The 17,697-nt window shown below is 60.7% G+C and overlaps 1 protein-coding gene across 2 annotated transcripts in view; it reads right to left on the bottom strand.

Moving 5' to 3' along the window:
• Nucleotides 1-17,697, bottom strand: part of cadm2b (cell adhesion molecule 2b) — a 646,038-nt gene that overhangs the window by 177,234 nt on the left and 451,107 nt on the right. For both annotated transcript variants that reach the window (XM_072513056.1, XM_072513057.1), the window contains exon 7: nt 14,627-14,805. In XM_072513056.1, coding sequence (XP_072369157.1) covers nt 14,627-14,805 — 179 coding nt within the window. The remainder of the gene's footprint in view (nt 1-14,626; nt 14,806-17,697) is intronic.

Raw genomic sequence — 17,697 nt, forward strand, 5'->3', positions numbered from 1 at the left:
TCCCGGAGTACACTGCACACGGGGAAGTCCTGTCCCAGAGTACACTGCACACGGGGAAGTCCTGTCCCGGAGTACACTGCACACGGGGAAGTCCTGTCCCGGAGTACACTGCACACGGGGAGGTCCTGTCCGGAGTACACTGCACACGGGGAAGTCCTGTCCCAGAGTACACTGCACACGGGGAAGTCCTGTCCCGGAGTACACTGCACACGGGGAAGTCCTGTCCCAGAGTACACTGCACACGGGGAAGTCCTGTCCCGGAGTACACTGCACACGGGGAAGTCCTGTCCCGGAGTACACTGCACACGGGGAAGTCCTGTCCCGGAGTACACTGCACACGGGGAAGTCCTGTCCCGGAGTACACTGCACACGGGGAAGTCCTGTCCCGGAGTACCCTGCACACGGCGAAGTCCTGTCCCGGAGTACACTGCACACGGGGAAGTCCTGTCCCGGAGTACACTGCACACGGGGAAGTCCTGTCCCGGAGTACACTGCACACGGGGAAGTCCTGTCCCGGAGTACACTGCACACGGGGAAGTCCTGTCCCGGAGTACACTGCACACGGGGAAGTCCTGTCCCGGAGTACACTGCACACGGGGATGTCCTGTCCCCGGAGTACACTGCACACGGGGAAGTCCTGTCCCGGAGTACACTGCACACGGGGAAGTCCTGTCCCGGAGTACACTGCACACGGGGAAGTCCGGACCCCGAAGTACACTGCACACGGGGAAGTCCTGTCCCGGAGTACACTGCACACGGGGAAGTCCTGTCCCGGAGTACACTGCACACGGGGAAGTCCTGTCCCGGAGTACACTGCACACGGGGATGTCCTGTCCCGGAGTACACTGCACACGGGGATGTCCTGTCCCGGAGTAGACTGCACACGGGGAAGTCCTGTCCCGGAGTACACTGCACACGGGGAAGTCCGGACCCCGGAGTACACTGCACACGGGGATGTCCTGTCCCGGAGTACACTGCACACGGGGAAGTCCGGACCCCGGAGTACACTGCACACGGGAAGTCCTGACCCCGGAGTACACTGCACACGGGGAAGTCCTGTCCCGGAGTACACTGCACACGGGGAAGTCCTGTCCCGGAGTACACTGCACACGGGGAAGTCCTGTCCCGGAGTACACTGCACACGGGGATGTCCTGTCCCGGAGTACACTGCACACGGGGAAGTCCGGACCCCGGAGTACACTGCACACGGGGAAGTCCTGTCCCTGGAGTACACTGCACACGGGGAAGTCCGGACCCCGGAGTACACTGCACACGGGGATGTCCTGTCCCGGAGTACACTGCACACGGGGATGTCCTGTCCCGGAGTACACTGCACACGGGGAAGTCCGGACCCCGGAGTACACTGCACACGGGGATGTCCTGTCCCTGGAGTACACTGCACACGGGGAAGTCCTGTCCCCGGAGTACACAGCACACGGAAGTCCTGTCCCGGAGTACACTGCACACGGGGAAGTCCTGTCCCGGAGTACACTGCACACGGGAAGTCCTGTCCCGGAGTACACTGCACACGGGAAGTCCTGTCCCCGGAGTACATAGCACACGGGAAGTCCTGTCCCGGAGTACACTGCACACGGGAAGTCCTGTCCCCGGAGTACACTGCACACGGGAAGTCCTGTCCCGGAGTACACTGCACACGGGAAGTCCTGTCCCCGGAGTACACAGCACACGGGAAGTCCTGTCCCGGAGTACACTGCACACGGGAAGTCCTGTCCCCGGAGTACACAGCACACGGGAAGTCCTGTCCCGGAGTACACTGCACACGGGGAAGTCCTGACCCCGGAGTACACAGCACACGGGGAAGTCCTGTCCCGGAGTACACTGCACACGGGGAAGACCTGTCCCCGGAGTACACTGCACACGGGGAAGTCAGGACCCTGCAGTACACTGCACACGGGGAAGTCCTGTCCCGAGGACACAGCACACGGGAAGTCCTGTCCCGGAGTACACAGCACACGGAAGTCCTGTCCCGGAGTACACAGCACACGGGAAGTCCTGTCCCAGAGTACACTGCACACGGGGAAGTCCTGTCCCGGAGTACACTGCACACGGGGAAGTCCTGTCCCAGAGTACACTGCACACGGGGAAGTCCTGACCCCGGAGTACACTGCACACGGGGAAGTCCTGTCCCGGAGTACACTGCACACGGGGAAGTCCTGACCCCGGAGTACACTGCACACGGGGAAGTCCTGACCCCGGAGTACACTGCACACGGGGAAGTCCGGACCCCGGAGTACACTGCACACGGGGAGGTCCGGACCCCGGAGTACACTGCACACAGGGAAGTCCTGTCCCGGAGTACACTGCACACGGGGAAGTCCTGTCCCGGAGTACACTGCACACGGGGAGGTCCTGTCCCGGAGTACACTGCACACGGGGAAGTCCAGTCCCAGAGTACACTGCACATGGGGAAGTCCTGTCCCGGAGTACACTGCACACGGGGAAGTCCTGTCCCGGAGTACACTGCACACGGGGAAGTCCTGTCCTGGAGTACACTGCACACGGGGAAGTCCTGTCCCGGAGTACACTGCACACGGGGAAGTCCTGTCCCGGAGTACACTGCACACGGGGAAGTCCTGTCCCGGAGTACACTGCACACGGGGAAGTCCTGACCCCGGAGTACACTGCACACGGGGAATTCCTGTCCCGGTGTACACTGCACACGGGGAAGTCCTGTCCCGGAGTACACTGCACACGGGAAGTCCTGACCCCGGAGTACACTGCACACGGGGAAGTCCTGTCCCGGAGTACACTGCACACGGGGAAGTCCTGTCCCGGAGTACACTGCACACGGGGAAGTCCTGTCCCGGAGTACACTGCAAACGGGGAAGTCCTGTCCCGGAGTACACTGCACACGGGGAAGTCCGGACCCCGGAGTACACTGCACACGGGGAAGTCCTGTCCCGGAGTACACTGCACACGGGGAAGTCCTGTCCCGGAGTACACTGCACACGGGGAAGTCCTGTCCCGGAGTACACTGCACACGGGGAAGTCCTGTCCCGGAGTACACTGCACATGGGGAAGTCCTGTCCCGGAGTACACTGCACACGGGGAAGTCCTGTCCCGGAGTACACTGCACACGGGGAAGTCCTGTCCCGGAGTACACTGCACACGGGGAAGTCCTGTCCCGGAGTACACTGCACACGGGGAAGTCCTGTCCCGGAGTACACTGCACACGGGGAAGTCCGGACCCCGGAGTACACTGCACACGGGGAAGTCCTGTCCCGGAGTACACTGCACACGGGGAAGTCCTGTCCCGGAGTACACTGCACACGGGGATGTCCTGTCCCGGAGTACACTGCACACGGGGAAGTCCTGTCCCGGAGTACACTGCACACGGGGAAGTCCGGACCCCGGAGTACACTGCACACGGGGATGTCCTGTCCCTGGAGTACACAGCACACGGAAGTCCTGTCCCGGAGTACACTGCACACGGGGAAGTCCGGACCCCGGAGTACACTGCACACGGGGAAGTCCTGTCCCGGAGTACACTGCACACGGGGAAGTCCTGTCCCGGAGTACACTGCACACGGGGAAGTCCTGTCCCGGAGTACACTGCACACGGGGAAGTCCTGTCCCGGAGTACACTGCACACGGGGAAGTCCTGTCCCGGAGTACACTGCACACGGGGAAGTCCTGTCCCGGAGTACACTGCACACGGGGAAGTCCTGTCCCGGAGTACACTGCACACGGGGAAGTCCTGTCCCGGAGTACACTGCACACGGGGAAGTCCTGTCCCGGAGTACACTGCACACGGGGAAGTCCGGACCCCGGAGTACACTGCACACGGGGAAGTCCTGTCCCGGAGTACACTGCACACGGGGAAGTCCTGTCCCGGAGTACACTGCACACGGGGATGTCCTGTCCCGGAGTACACTGCACACGGGGAAGTCCTGTCCCGGAGTACACTGCACACGGGGAAGTCCGGACCCCGGAGTACACTGCACACGGGGATGTCCTGTCCCTGGAGTACACAGCACACGGAAGTCCTGTCCCGGAGTACACTGCACACGGGGAAGTCCTGTCCCCGGAGTACACAGCACACGGAAGTCCTGTCCCGGAGTACACTGCACACGGGGAAGTCCTGTCCCGGAGTACACTGCACACGGGAAGTCCTGTCCCGGAGTACACTGCACACGGGAAGTCCTGTCCCCGGAGTACATAGCACACGGGAAGTCCTGTCCCGGAGTACACTGCACACGGGAAGTCCTGTCCCCGGAGTACACTGCACACGGGATGTCCTGTCCCGGAGTACACTGCACACGGGGAAGTCAGGACCCCGGAGTACACAGCACACGGGAAGTTCTGTCCCGGAGTACACTGCACACGGGAAGTCCTGTCCCGGAGTACACTGCACACGGGGAAGTCAGGACCCCGGAGTACACTGCACACGGGGAAGTCCTGTCCCGAGGACACAGCACACGGGAAGTCCTGTCCCGGAGTACACAGCACACGGAAGTCCTGTCCCGGAGTACACAGCACACGGGAAGTCCTGTCCCAGAGTACACTGCACACGGGGAAGTCCTGTCCCGGAGTACACTGCACACGGGGAAGTCCTGTCCCAGAGTACACTGCACACGGGGAAGTCCTGACCCCGGAGTACACTGCACACGGGGAAGTCCTGTCCCGGAGTACACTGCACACGGGGAAGTCCTGACCCCGGAGTACACTGCACACGGGGAAGTCCTGACCCCGGAGTACACTGCACACGGGGAAGTCCGGACCCCGGAGTACACTGCACACGGGGAGGACCGGACCCCGGAGTACACTGCACACGGGGAGGTCCTGTCCCGGAGTACACTGCACACGGGGAAGTCCTGTCCCAGAGTACACTGCACATGGGGAAGTCCTGTCCCGGAGTACACTGCACACGGGGAAGTCCTGTCCCGGAGTACACTGCACACGGGGAAGTCCTGTCCTGGAGTACACTGCACACGGGGAAGTCCTGTCCCGGAGTACACTGCACACGGGGAAGTCCTGTCCCGGAGTACACTGCACACGGGGAAGTCCTGACCCCGGAGTACACTGCACACGGGGAATTCCTGTCCCGGAGTACACTGCACACGGGGAAGTCCTGTCCCGGAGTACACTGCACACGGGAAGTCCTGACCCCGGAGTACACTGCACACGGGGAAGTCCTGTCCCGGAGTACACTGCACACGGGGAATTCCTGTTCCGGAGTTAACTGCACACGGGGAAGTCCTGTCCCGGAGTACACTGCACACGGGGAAGTCCTGTCCCCGGAGTACACTGCACACGGGGAAGTCCGGACCCCGGAGCACACTGCACACGGGGAAGTCCTGTCCCGGAGTACACTGCACACGGGCAAGTCCTGTCCCGGAGTACACTGCACACGGGGAAGTCCTGTCCCAGAGTACACTGCACACGGGGAAGTCCTGTCCCGGAGTACACTGCACACGGGGAAGTCCTGTCCCGGAGTACACTGCACACGGGGAGGTCCTGTCCGGAGTACACTGCACACGGGGAAGTCCTGTCCCAGAGTACACTGCACACGGGGAAGTCCTGTCCCGGAGTACACTGCACACGGGGAAGTCCTGTCCCAGAGTACACTGCACACGGGGAAGTCCTGTCCCGGAGTACACTGCACACGGGGAAGTCCTGTCCCGGAGTACACTGCACACGGGGAAGTCCTGTCCCGGAGTACACTGCACACGGGGAAGTCCTGTCCCGGAGTACACTGCACACGGGGAAGTCCTGTCCCGGAGTACACTGCACACGGGGAAGTCCTGTCCCGGAGTACACTGCACACGGGGAAGTCCTGTCCCGGAGTACACTGCACACGGGGAAGTCCTGTCCCGGAGTACACTGCACACGGGGAAGTCCTGTCCCGGAGTACACTGCACACGGGGAAGTCCTGACCCCGGAGTACACTGCACACGGGGAAGTCCTGTCCCGGAGTACACTGCACACGGGGAAGTCCGGACCCCGGAGCACACTGCACACGGGGAAGTCCTGTCCCGGAGTACACTGCACACGGGCAAGTCCTGTCCCGGAGTACACTGCACACGGGGAAGTCCTGTCCCAGAGTACACTGCACACGGGGAAGTCCTGTCCCGGAGTACACTGCACACGGGGAAGTCCTGTCCCGGAGTACACTGCACACGGGGAAGTCCTGTCCCGGAGTACACTGCACACGGGGAAGTCCTGTCCCGGAGTACACTGCACACGGGGAGGTCCTGTCCGGAGTACACTGCACACGGGGAAGTCCTGTCCCAGAGTACACTGCACACGGGGAAGTCCTGTCCCGGAGTACACTGCACACGGGGAAGTCCTGTCCCGGAGTACACTGCACACGGGGAAGTCCTGTCCCGGAGTACACTGCACACGGGGAAGTCCTGTCCCGGAGTACACTGCACACGGGGAAGTCCTGTCCCGGAGTACACTGCACACGGGGAAGTCCTGTCCCGGAGTACACTGCACACGGGGAAGTCCTGACCCCGGAGTACACTGCACACGGGGAAGTCCGGACCCCGGAGTACACTGCACACGGGGAAGTCCTGTCCCGGAGTACACTGCACACGGGGAAGTCCTGTCCCGGAGTACACTGCACACGGGGAAGTCCTGTCCCGGAGTACACTGCACACGGGGAATTCCTGTCCCGGAGTACACTGCACACGGGGAAGTCCTGTCCCGGAGTACACTGCACACGGGGAAGTCCTGTCCCGGAGTACACTGCACACGGGGAAGTCCTGTCCCGGAGTACACTGCACACGGGGAATTCCTGTCCCGGAGTACACTGCACACGGGGAATTCCTGTCCCGGAGTACACTGCACACGGGGAAGTCCGGACCCCGGAGTACACTGCACACGGGGAAGTCCGGACCCCGGAGTACACTGCACACGGGGAAGTCCTGTCCCAGAGTACACTGCACACGGGGAAGTCCGGACCCCGGACTACACTGCACACGGGGAAGTCCTGTCCCGGATAACACTGCACACGGGGAAGTCCTCTCCCGGAGTACACTGCACACGGGGAAGTCCTGCCCCAGAGTACACTGCACACGGGGAAGTCCTGTCCCGGAGTACACTGCACACGGGGAAGTCCTGTCCCGGAGTACACTGCACACGGGGAAGTCCGGACCCCGGAGTACACTGCACACGGGGAAGTCCTGTCCCGGAGTACACTGCACACGGGGAAGTCCTGTCCCGGAGTACACTGCACACGGGGAAGTCCTGTCCCGGAGTACACTGCACACGGGGAAGTCCTGTCCCAGAGTACACTGCACACGGGGAAGTCCTGTCCCCGGAGTACACTGCACACGGGGAAGTCCTGTCCCGGAGTACACTGCACACGGGGAAGTCCTGTCCCGGAGTACACTGCACACGGAAGTCCTGACACCGGAGTACACTGCACACGGGGAAGTCCTGTCCCGGAGTACACTGCACACGGGGAAGTCCTGTCCCCGGAGTACACTGGACACGGGGAAGTCCTGTCCCCGGAGTACACTGCACATGGGGAATTCCTGTCCCGGAGTACACTGCACACGGGGAATTCCTGTCCCGGAGTACACTGCACACGGGGAAGTCCTGTCCCGGAGTACACTGCACACGGGGAAGTCCTGTCCCGGAGTACACTGCACACGGGGATGTCCTGTCCCGGAGTACACTGCACACGGGGAAGTCCTGTCCCCGGAGTACACTGCACACGGGGAAGTCCTGTCCCGGAGTACACTGCACACGGGGAAGTCCTGTCCCGGAGTACACTGCACACGGGGAAGTCCTGTCCCCGGAGTACACTGCACACGGGGAAGTCCTGACACCGGAGTACACTGCACACGGGGAAGTCCTGTCCCGGAGTACACTGCACACGGAAGTCCTGACACCGGAGTACACTGCACACGGGGAAGTCCTGTCCCGGAGTACACTGCACACGGGGAAGTCCTGTCCCGGAGTACACTGCACACGGGGAAGTCCTGTCCCGGAGTACACTGCACACGGGGAAGTCCTGTCCCGGAGTACACTGCACACGGGGAAGTCCTGTCCCGGAGTACACTGCACACGGGGAAGTCCTGTCCCGGAGTACACTGCACACGGGGAAGTCCTGTCCCGGAGTACACTGCACACGGGGAAGTCCTGTCCCGGAGTACACTGCACATGGGGAAGTCCTGTCCCGGAGTACACTGCACACGGGGAAGTCCTGTCCCCGGAGTACACTGGACACGGGGAAGTCCTGTCCCCAGAGTACACTGCACATGGGGAATTCCTGTCCCGGAGTACACTGCACACGGGGAATTCCTGTCCCGGAGTACACTGCACACGGGGAAGTCCTGTCCCGGAGTACACTGCACACGGGGAAGTCCTGTCCCGGAGTACACTGCACACGGGGAAGTCCTGTCCCGGAGTACACTGCACACGGGGAAGTCCTGTCCCGGAGTACACTGCACACGGGGAAGTCCTGTCCCGGAGTACACTGCACACGGGGAAGTCCTGTCCCGGAGTACACTGCACATGGGGAAGTCCTGTCCCGGAGTACACTGCACACGGGGAAGTCCTGTCCCGGAGTACACTGCACACGGGGAAGTCCTGTCCCGGAGTACACTGCACACGGGGAAGTCCTGTCCCAGAGTGCACTGCACACGGGGAAGTCCGGACCCCGGAGCACACTGCACACGGGGAAGTCCTGTCCCGGAGTACACTGCACACGGGGAAGTCCTGTCCCGGAGTACACTGCACACGGAAGTCCTGACCCCGGAGTACACTGCACACGGGGAAGTCCTGTCCCGGAGTACACTGCACACGGGGAAGTCCTGTCCCGGCGTACACTGCACACGGGGAAGTCCTGTCCCAGAGTGCACTGCACACGGGGAAGTCCGGACCCCGGAGCACACTGCACACGGGGAAGTCCTGTCCCGGAGTACACTGCACACGGGGAAGTCCTGTCCCGGAGTACACTGCACACGGGGAAGTCCTGTCCCGGAGTATACTGCACACGGGAAGTCCTGTCCCAGAGTGCACTGCACACGGGGAAGTCCTGTCCCGGAGTACACTGCACACGGGGAAGTCCTGTCCCGGAGTACACTGCACACGGGAAGTCCTGTCCCAGAGTACACTGCACACGGGGATGTCCTGTCCCAGAGTACACTGCACACGGGGAAGTCCTGACCCCGGAGTACACTGCACACGGGGAAGTCCGGACCCCGGAGTACACTGCACACGGGGAAGTCCTGACCCCGGAGTACACTGCACACGGGGAAGTCCTGTCCCGGAGTACACTGCACACGGAGAAGTCCTGTCCCGGAGTACACTGCACACGGGGAAGTCCTGTCCCCGGAGTACACTGCACACGGGGAAGTCCTGTCCCGGAGTACACTGCACACGGGGAAGTCCTGTCCCGGAGTACACTGCACACGGGGAAGTCCTGTCCCGGAGTACACTGCACACGGGGAAGTCCTGTCCCAGAGTGCACAACACACGGGGAAGTCCTGTCCCGGAGTACACTGCACACGGGGATGTCCTGTCCCAGAGTACACTGCACACGGGGAAGTCCTGACCCCGGAGTACACTGCACACGGGGAAGTCCTGTCCCGGAGTACACTGCACACGGGGAAGTCCTGTCCCGGAGTTCACTGCACACGGGGAAGTCCTGTCCCGGAGTACACTGCACACGGGGAAGTCCTGTCCCGGAGTACACTGCACACGGGGAAGTCCTGTCCCGGAGTACACTGCACACGGGGAAGTCCTGTCCCGGAGTACACTGCACACGGGGAAGTCCTGTCCCAGAGTGCACAACACACGGGGAAGTCCTGTCCCGGAGTACACTGCACACGGGGATGTCCTGTCCCAGAGTACACTGCACACGGGGAAGTCCTGACCCCGGAGTACACTGCACACGGGGAAGTCCTGTCCCGGAGTACACTGCACACGGGGAAGTCCTGTCCCGGAGTTCACTGCACACGGGGAAGTCCTGTCCCGGAGTACACTGCACACGGGGAAGTCCTGTCCCGGAGTACACTGCACACGGGAAGTCCTGTCCCGGAGTACACTGCACACGGGGAAGTCCTGTCCCGGAGTTCACTGCACACGGGGAAGTCCGGACTCCGGAGTACACTGCACACGGGGAAGTCCTGTCCCGGAGTACACTGCACACGGGGAAGTCCTGTCCCGGAGTACACTGCACACGGGGAAGTCCGGACCCCAGAGTACACTGCACACGGGGAAGTCCTGTCCCGGAGTTCACTGCACACGGGGAAGTCCGGACCCCAGAGTACACTGCACACGGGGAAGTCCTGTCCCCGGAGTACACTGCACACGGGGAAGTCCTGTCCCGGAGTACACTGCACACGGGGAAGTCCTGTCCCGGAGTACACTGCACACGGGAAGTCCTGTCCCGGAGTACACTGCACACGGGGAAGTCCTGTCCCGGAGTTCACTGCACACGGGGAAGTCCGGACTCCGGAGTACACTGCACACGGGGAAGTCCTGTCCCGGAGTACACTGCACACGGGGAAGTCCTGTCCCGGAGTACACTGCACACGGGGAAGTCCGGACCCCAGAGTACACTGCACACGGGGAAGTCCTGTCCCGGAGTACACTGCACACGGGGAAGTCCTGTCCCGGAGTTCACTGCACACGGGGAAGTCCGGACCCCAGAGTACACTGCACACGGGGAAGTCCTGTCCCGGAGTACACTGCACACGGGGAAGTCCTGTCCCGGAGTACACTGCACACGGGGAAGTCCTGTCCCGGAGTACACTGCACACGGGGAAGTCCTGACCCCGGAGTACACTGCACACGGGGAAGTCCTGTCCCGGAGTACACTGCACACGGGGAAGTCCTGTCCCGGAGTACACTGCACACGGGGATGTCCTGTCCCCGGAGTACACTGCACACGGGGAAGTCCTGTCCCGGAGTACACTGCACACGGGGAAGTCCTGTCCCGGAGTACACTGCACACGGGGAAGTCCTGTCCCGGAGTACACTGCACACGGGGAAGTCCTGTCCCGGAGTACACTGCACACGGGGAAGTCCTGACCCCGGAGTACACTGCACACGGGGAAGTCCTGTCCCGGAGTACACTGCACACGGGGAAGTCCTGTCCCGGAGTACACTGCACACGGGGAAGTCCTGTCCCGGAGTTCACTGCACACGGGGAAGTCCTGTCCCGGAGTACACTGCACACGGGGAAGTCCTGTCCCGGAGTACACTGCACACGGGGAAGTCCTGTCCCGGAGTACACTGCACACGGGGAAGTCCTGTCCCGGAGTACACTGCACACGGGGAAGTCCTGTCCCGGAGTATACTGCACACGGGAAGTCCTGTCCCAGAGTGCACTGCACACGGGGAAGTCCTGTCCCGGAGTACACTGCACACGGGGAAGTCCTGTCCCGGAGTACACTGCACACGGGAAGTCCTGTCCCAGAGTACACTGCACACGGGGATGTCCTGTCCCAGAGTACACTGCACACGGGGAAGTCCTGACCCCGGAGTACACTGCACACGGGGAAGTCCGGACCCCGGAGTACACTGCACACGGGGAAGTCCTGACCCCGGAGTACACTGCACACGGGGAAGTCCTGTCCCGGAGTACACTGCACACGGAGAAGTCCTGTCCCGGAGTACACTGCACACGGGGAAGTCCTGTCCCCGGAGTACACTGCACACGGGGAAGTCCTGTCCCGGAGTACACTGCACACGGGGAAGTCCTGTCCCGGAGTACACTGCACACGGGGAAGTCCTGTCCCGGAGTACACTGCACACGGGGAAGTCCTGTCCCAGAGTGCACAACACACGGGGAAGTCCTGTCCCGGAGTACACTGCACACGGGGATGTCCTGTCCCAGAGTACACTGCACACGGGGAAGTCCTGACCCCGGAGTACACTGCACACGGGGAAGTCCTGTCCCGGAGTACACTGCACACGGGGAAGTCCTGTCCCGGAGTTCACTGCACACGGGGAAGTCCTGTCCCGGAGTACACTGCACACGGGGAAGTCCTGTCCCGGAGTACACTGCACACGGGGAAGTCCTGTCCCGGAGTACACTGCACACGGGGAAGTCCTGTCCCGGAGTACACTGCACACGGGGAAGTCCTGTCCCAGAGTGCACAACACACGGGGAAGTCCTGTCCCGGAGTACACTGCACACGGGGATGTCCTGTCCCAGAGTACACTGCACACGGGGAAGTCCTGACCCCGGAGTACACTGCACACGGGGAAGTCCTGTCCCGGAGTACACTGCACACGGGGAAGTCCTGTCCCGGAGTTCACTGCACACGGGGAAGTCCTGTCCCGGAGTACACTGCACACGGGGAAGTCCTGTCCCGGAGTACACTGCACACGGGAAGTCCTGTCCCGGAGTACACTGCACACGGGGAAGTCCTGTCCCGGAGTTCACTGCACACGGGGAAGTCCGGACTCCGGAGTACACTGCACACGGGGAAGTCCTGTCCCGGAGTACACTGCACACGGGGAAGTCCTGTCCCGGAGTACACTGCACACGGGGAAGTCCGGACCCCAGAGTACACTGCACACGGGGAAGTCCTGTCCCGGAGTTCACTGCACACGGGGAAGTCCGGACCCCAGAGTACACTGCACACGGGGAAGTCCTGTCCCCGGAGTACACTGCACACGGGGAAGTCCTGTCCCGGAGTACACTGCACACGGGGAAGTCCTGTCCCGGAGTACACTGCACACGGGAAGTCCTGTCCCGGAGTACACTGCACACGGGGAAGTCCTGTCCCGGAGTTCACTGCACACGGGGAAGTCCGGACTCCGGAGTACACTGCACACGGGGAAGTCCTGTCCCGGAGTACACTGCACACGGGGAAGTCCTGTCCCGGAGTACACTGCACACGGGGAAGTCCGGACCCCAGAGTACACTGCACACGGGGAAGTCCTGTCCCGGAGTACACTGCACACGGGGAAGTCCTGTCCCGGAGTTCACTGCACACGGGGAAGTCCGGACCCCAGAGTACACTGCACACGGGGAAGTCCTGTCCCGGAGTACACTGCACACGGGGAAGTCCTGTCCCGGAGTACACTGCACACGGGGAAGTCCTGTCCCGGAGTACACTGCACACGGGGAAGTCCTGACCCCGGAGTACACTGCACACGGGGAAGTCCTGTCCCGGAGTACACTGCACACGGGGAAGTCCTGTCCCGGAGTACACTGCACACGGGGATGTCCTGTCCCCGGAGTACACTGCACACGGGGAAGTCCTGTCCCGGAGTACACTGCACACGGGGAAGTCCTGTCCCGGAGTACACTGCACACGGGGAAGTCCTGTCCCGGAGTACACTGCACACGGGGAAGTCCTGTCCCGGAGTACACTGCACACGGGGAAGTCCTGACCCCGGAGTACACTGCACACGGGGAAGTCCTGTCCCGGAGTACACTGCACACGGGGAAGTCCTGTCCCGGAGTACACTGCACACGGGGAAGTCCTGTCCCGGAGTACACTGCACACGGGGAAGTCCTGTCCCGGAGTACACTGCACACGGGGAGGTCCTGTCCCGGAGTACACTGCACACGGGGAAGTCCTGTCCCGGAGTACACTGCACACGGGGAAGTCCTGTCCCGGAGTACACTGCACACGGGGAAGTCCTGTCCCGGAGTACACTGCACACTTCTGATCCCCACACCTGAAGGGGGTGCAATGCCGGTTTACTAGACTAGAAGAAGAGGTTTTCCAGTGGGGAGAGATTGAGTAGACACGGCTTGTATTCTCTGGAGTTTAGAAGAATGAGAGGTGATCTGATTGATTTTTGTGGGGTTAGACAGGGTGGATTCTGGACGGATTTACCTCTTGGCTGGGGGACCTCGGACACGGGGTCACAGTCACAGAATCGGTGGCCGGCAATTTAGCCCCGAGATGAGGAGAAACTTCCTCACTGAGAAGATTGTTAAACTTTAAATTCTTTACCCGAGCGAGCCGCGATGCTCAGTCATTGAATATTCAAAACACAGCTCGATATAGTTTTGGGCACTAACGGAATCAACAGGACATGAGGCTGATGCAGGAAGGTATAGTTCATATAGAATCATATAGATTGACCGTACATGTCCGAAGGTCTGTATGGCCTCTTCTAGCTTCTATTTCATATGACACATGCACGTATGTGCACACACACACACGTGCTAAAGCGTGTATGAGGAATGTTGCTAAAAGCTGGCTCAGCGGTCAGTTTTGAAGCATGGGGCAAAAGCAAAGCTGGCACAGGGTATGGTTGATGTATCGGTGGACGGGACAGGACAAGAGTCACTGGGAAGCGGAGCACAGCACAGTGGGTGTGGAGCATCGTGGAATGTGGTGCATGAGGAACAGGCGACAGGTTCAGAGATGTGAATGATGGGATCCAGGGTGTCAGGGTGGGTTGGTTCCACAGCTGGTGGGAAGCAAGGGACGCAGACAATCAGAATTTCAATTCAGCAGTCGGTAAATTAATAGCAATCTGGGCAAAGGATTCGCGTTGGAGAATTCAGACCCAACAGAGATAACTGGCGTCATTAAATATAATCAAGAACTGTTAACAGAATATCAAACTCCAATCTGAATATGGATTCAGTCAAGGAGTGAAAGGAAGTGTAAACTGGAAACCACGTGGCGGTACCTGCAATGGGAATGCTTGTTGAAGAGTTGGGGCTACTCACCGTACACAAAGAGGATGTACTCGGCACTGTTGTGGCCCATGGTGTTGGCGGCCTCACAGTAATATGTGCCGTTGTCCGTTTTATTCAGAGCGCTGATGATCAGGATATTCCCCTCCACCACCATCCTGTCAGGATCGGGTAACTCAGCTCCGTCCTTCTTCCACTTCACTGCCTCAGGCCTGCAATCAGCCAGAAATCACTGTCAGCTTTCAAACTTCAGCAAAGATTCACACAGAGAGGCATCCCTTTAATGTCTCCATGCAGCACTCTCTCAGTACTGACCCTCTGACAGTGCGGCACTGCCTCAGTACTGACCCTCTGACAGTGCGGCATTCCCTCAGTACTGACCCTCTGACAGTGCAGCAGTCCCTCAGTACTGACCCTCTGACAGTGCAGCACTCCCTCAGTACTGACCCTCTGACAGTGCAGCACTCCCTCAGTACTGACCCTCTGACAGTGCAGCACCCGCTCAGTACTGACCCTCTGACAGTGCAGCACTCCCTCAGTACTGACCCTCTGACAGTGCAGCACTCCCTCAGTACTGACCCTCTGACAGTGCAGCACTCCCTCAGTACTGACCCTCTGACAGTGCAGCACCCGCTCAGTACTGACCCTCTGACAGTGCAGCACTCCCTCAGTACTGACCCTCTGACAGTGCAGCACTCCCTCAGTACTGACCCTCTGACAGTGCAGCACTCCCTCAGTACTGACCCTCTGACAGTGCAGCACCCGCTCAGTACTGACCCTCTGACAGTGCAGCACTCCCTCAGTACTGACCCTCTGACAGTGCAGCACTCCCTCAGTACTGACCCTCTGACAGTGCAGCACTCCCTCAGTACTGACCCTCTGACAGTGCAGCACTCCCTCAGTACTGACCCTCTGACAGTGCAGCACTCCCTCAGTACTGACCCTCTGACAGTGCAGCACTCCCTCAGTACTGACCCTCTGACAGTGCGGCACTCCCTCAGTACTGACCCTCTGACAGTGCAGCACCCGCTCAGTACTGACCCTCTGACAGTGCAGCACTCCCTCAGTACTGACCCTCTGACAGTGCAGCACTCCCTCAGTACTGACCCTCTGACAGTGCAGCACTCCCTCAGTACTGACCCTCTGACAGTGCAGCACTCCCTCAGTACTGATCCTCTGACAGTGCGACACTCCCTCAGTACTGACCCTCTGACAGTGCAGCACTCCCTCAGTACTGACCCTCTGACAGTGCGGCCCTCCCTCAGTACTGACCCTCTGACAGTGCTGCACTCCCTCAGTACTGACCCTCTGAGTGCGGCACTCCCTCAGTACTGACCCTCTGACAGTGCAGCACTCCCTCAGTACTGACCCTCTGACAGTGCGGCCCTCCCTCAGTACTGACCCTCTGACAGTGCTGCACTCCCTCAGTACTGACCCTCTGACAGTGCAGCACTCCCTCAGTACTGACCCTCTTACAGTGCGGCACTCCCTCAGTACTGACCCTCTGACAGTGCAGCACTCCCTCAGACCTGACCCTCTGACAGTGCGGCACTCCCTCATACTGACCCTCTGACAGTGCAGCACTCCCTCAGTACTGACCCTCTGTCAGTGCAGCACTCCCTCAGTACTGACCCTCTGACAGTGCAGCACTCCCTCAGTACTGACCCTCTGACAGTGCAGCACTCCCTCAGTACTGACCCTCTGACAGTGCATCACTCCCTCAATACTGACCCTCTGACAGTGCAGCACTCCCTCAGTACTGACCCTCTGACAGTGCAGCACTCCGTCAGTACTGACCCTCTGACAGTGCAGCACTCCCTCAGTACTGACCCTCTGACAGTGCAGCACTCCCTCAATACTGACCCTCGGACAGTGCAGCACTCCCACAGTACTGACCCTCTGACAGTGCAGCTCACCCTCAGTACTGACCCTCTGACAGTGCAGCACTCCCTCAGTACTGGCCCTCTGACAGTGCGGCACTCCCTCAGTACTGACCCTCTGACAGTGCGGCACTCCCTCAGTACTGACCCTCTGACAGTGCAGCACTCCCTCAGTACTGACCCTCTGACAGTGCAGCACTCCCTCAGTACTGACCCTCTGACAGTGCGGCACTCCCTCAGTACTGACCCTCTCACAGTGCGGCACTCCCTCAGTACTGACCCTCTAACAGTGCAGCACTCCTTCAGTACTGACCCTCTAACAGTGCAGCACACCCTCAGTACTGACCTTCTGACAGTGCAGCACTCCTTCAGTACTGACCCTCTAACAGTGCAGCACTCCCTCAGTACTGACCCTCTGACAGTGCGGCACTCTCTCAGTACTGACCCTCTGACAGTGCAGCACTCCCTCAGTACTGACCCTCTCACAGTGCGGCACTCCCTCAGTACTGACCCTCTGACAGTGCGGCACTCCCTCATACTGACCCTCTGGCAGTGCAGCACTCCCTCAGTACTGACCCTCTGACAGTGCAGCACTCCCTCAGTACTGACCCTCTGACAGTGCAGCACTCCCACCCCCTCCCCAGGCAGCGCGTTCCATATAATTACCACCCTCTGTGTAAGAAACTTGGCTCACACATCTGTTCTAAACTTCTCCCCACGCACTTTAAACCAATGTCCCCGAGTACGTGACTCTCCTACCCTAGGAAAGAGCATCTGACTATTCACTCTGTCCATGCCTCATAATCCTGTAGACCTCTATCAGGTCGCCTCTCAACTCCGCCATTCCAGTGAGAACAGACCTAGTTTATCTAACCTCTCCTCATAACTAATGCCCTCCATGCCAGGCAACATCCTAGTAAAAAGCTTCTGTACCTTCCGGTAGTGTGGCGACCCTGGGCGAGATTCTCCGACCCACCGCCGGGTCGGAGAATCGCCGGGGGCTGCTGTGAATCCCGCCCCCGCCGGTTGCCGAAGTCTCCGGCACCGGATATTCGGCGGGGGCGGGAATCGCGCCGCGCCGGTTGGCGGGCCCCCCCCGCTCGATTCTCCGGCCCGGATGGGCCGAAGTCCCACCGCTAAAATGCCTGTCCCGCCGGCGTAAATTATACCACCTACCTTACCGGCGGGACAAGGCGGCGCGGTCAGGCTCCGGGGTCCTGGGGG

Source organism: Scyliorhinus torazame, chromosome 8 (assembly GCF_047496885.1).
Source record: "Scyliorhinus torazame isolate Kashiwa2021f chromosome 8, sScyTor2.1, whole genome shotgun sequence".
Taxonomy (NCBI): domain Eukaryota; kingdom Metazoa; phylum Chordata; class Chondrichthyes; order Carcharhiniformes; family Scyliorhinidae; genus Scyliorhinus; species Scyliorhinus torazame.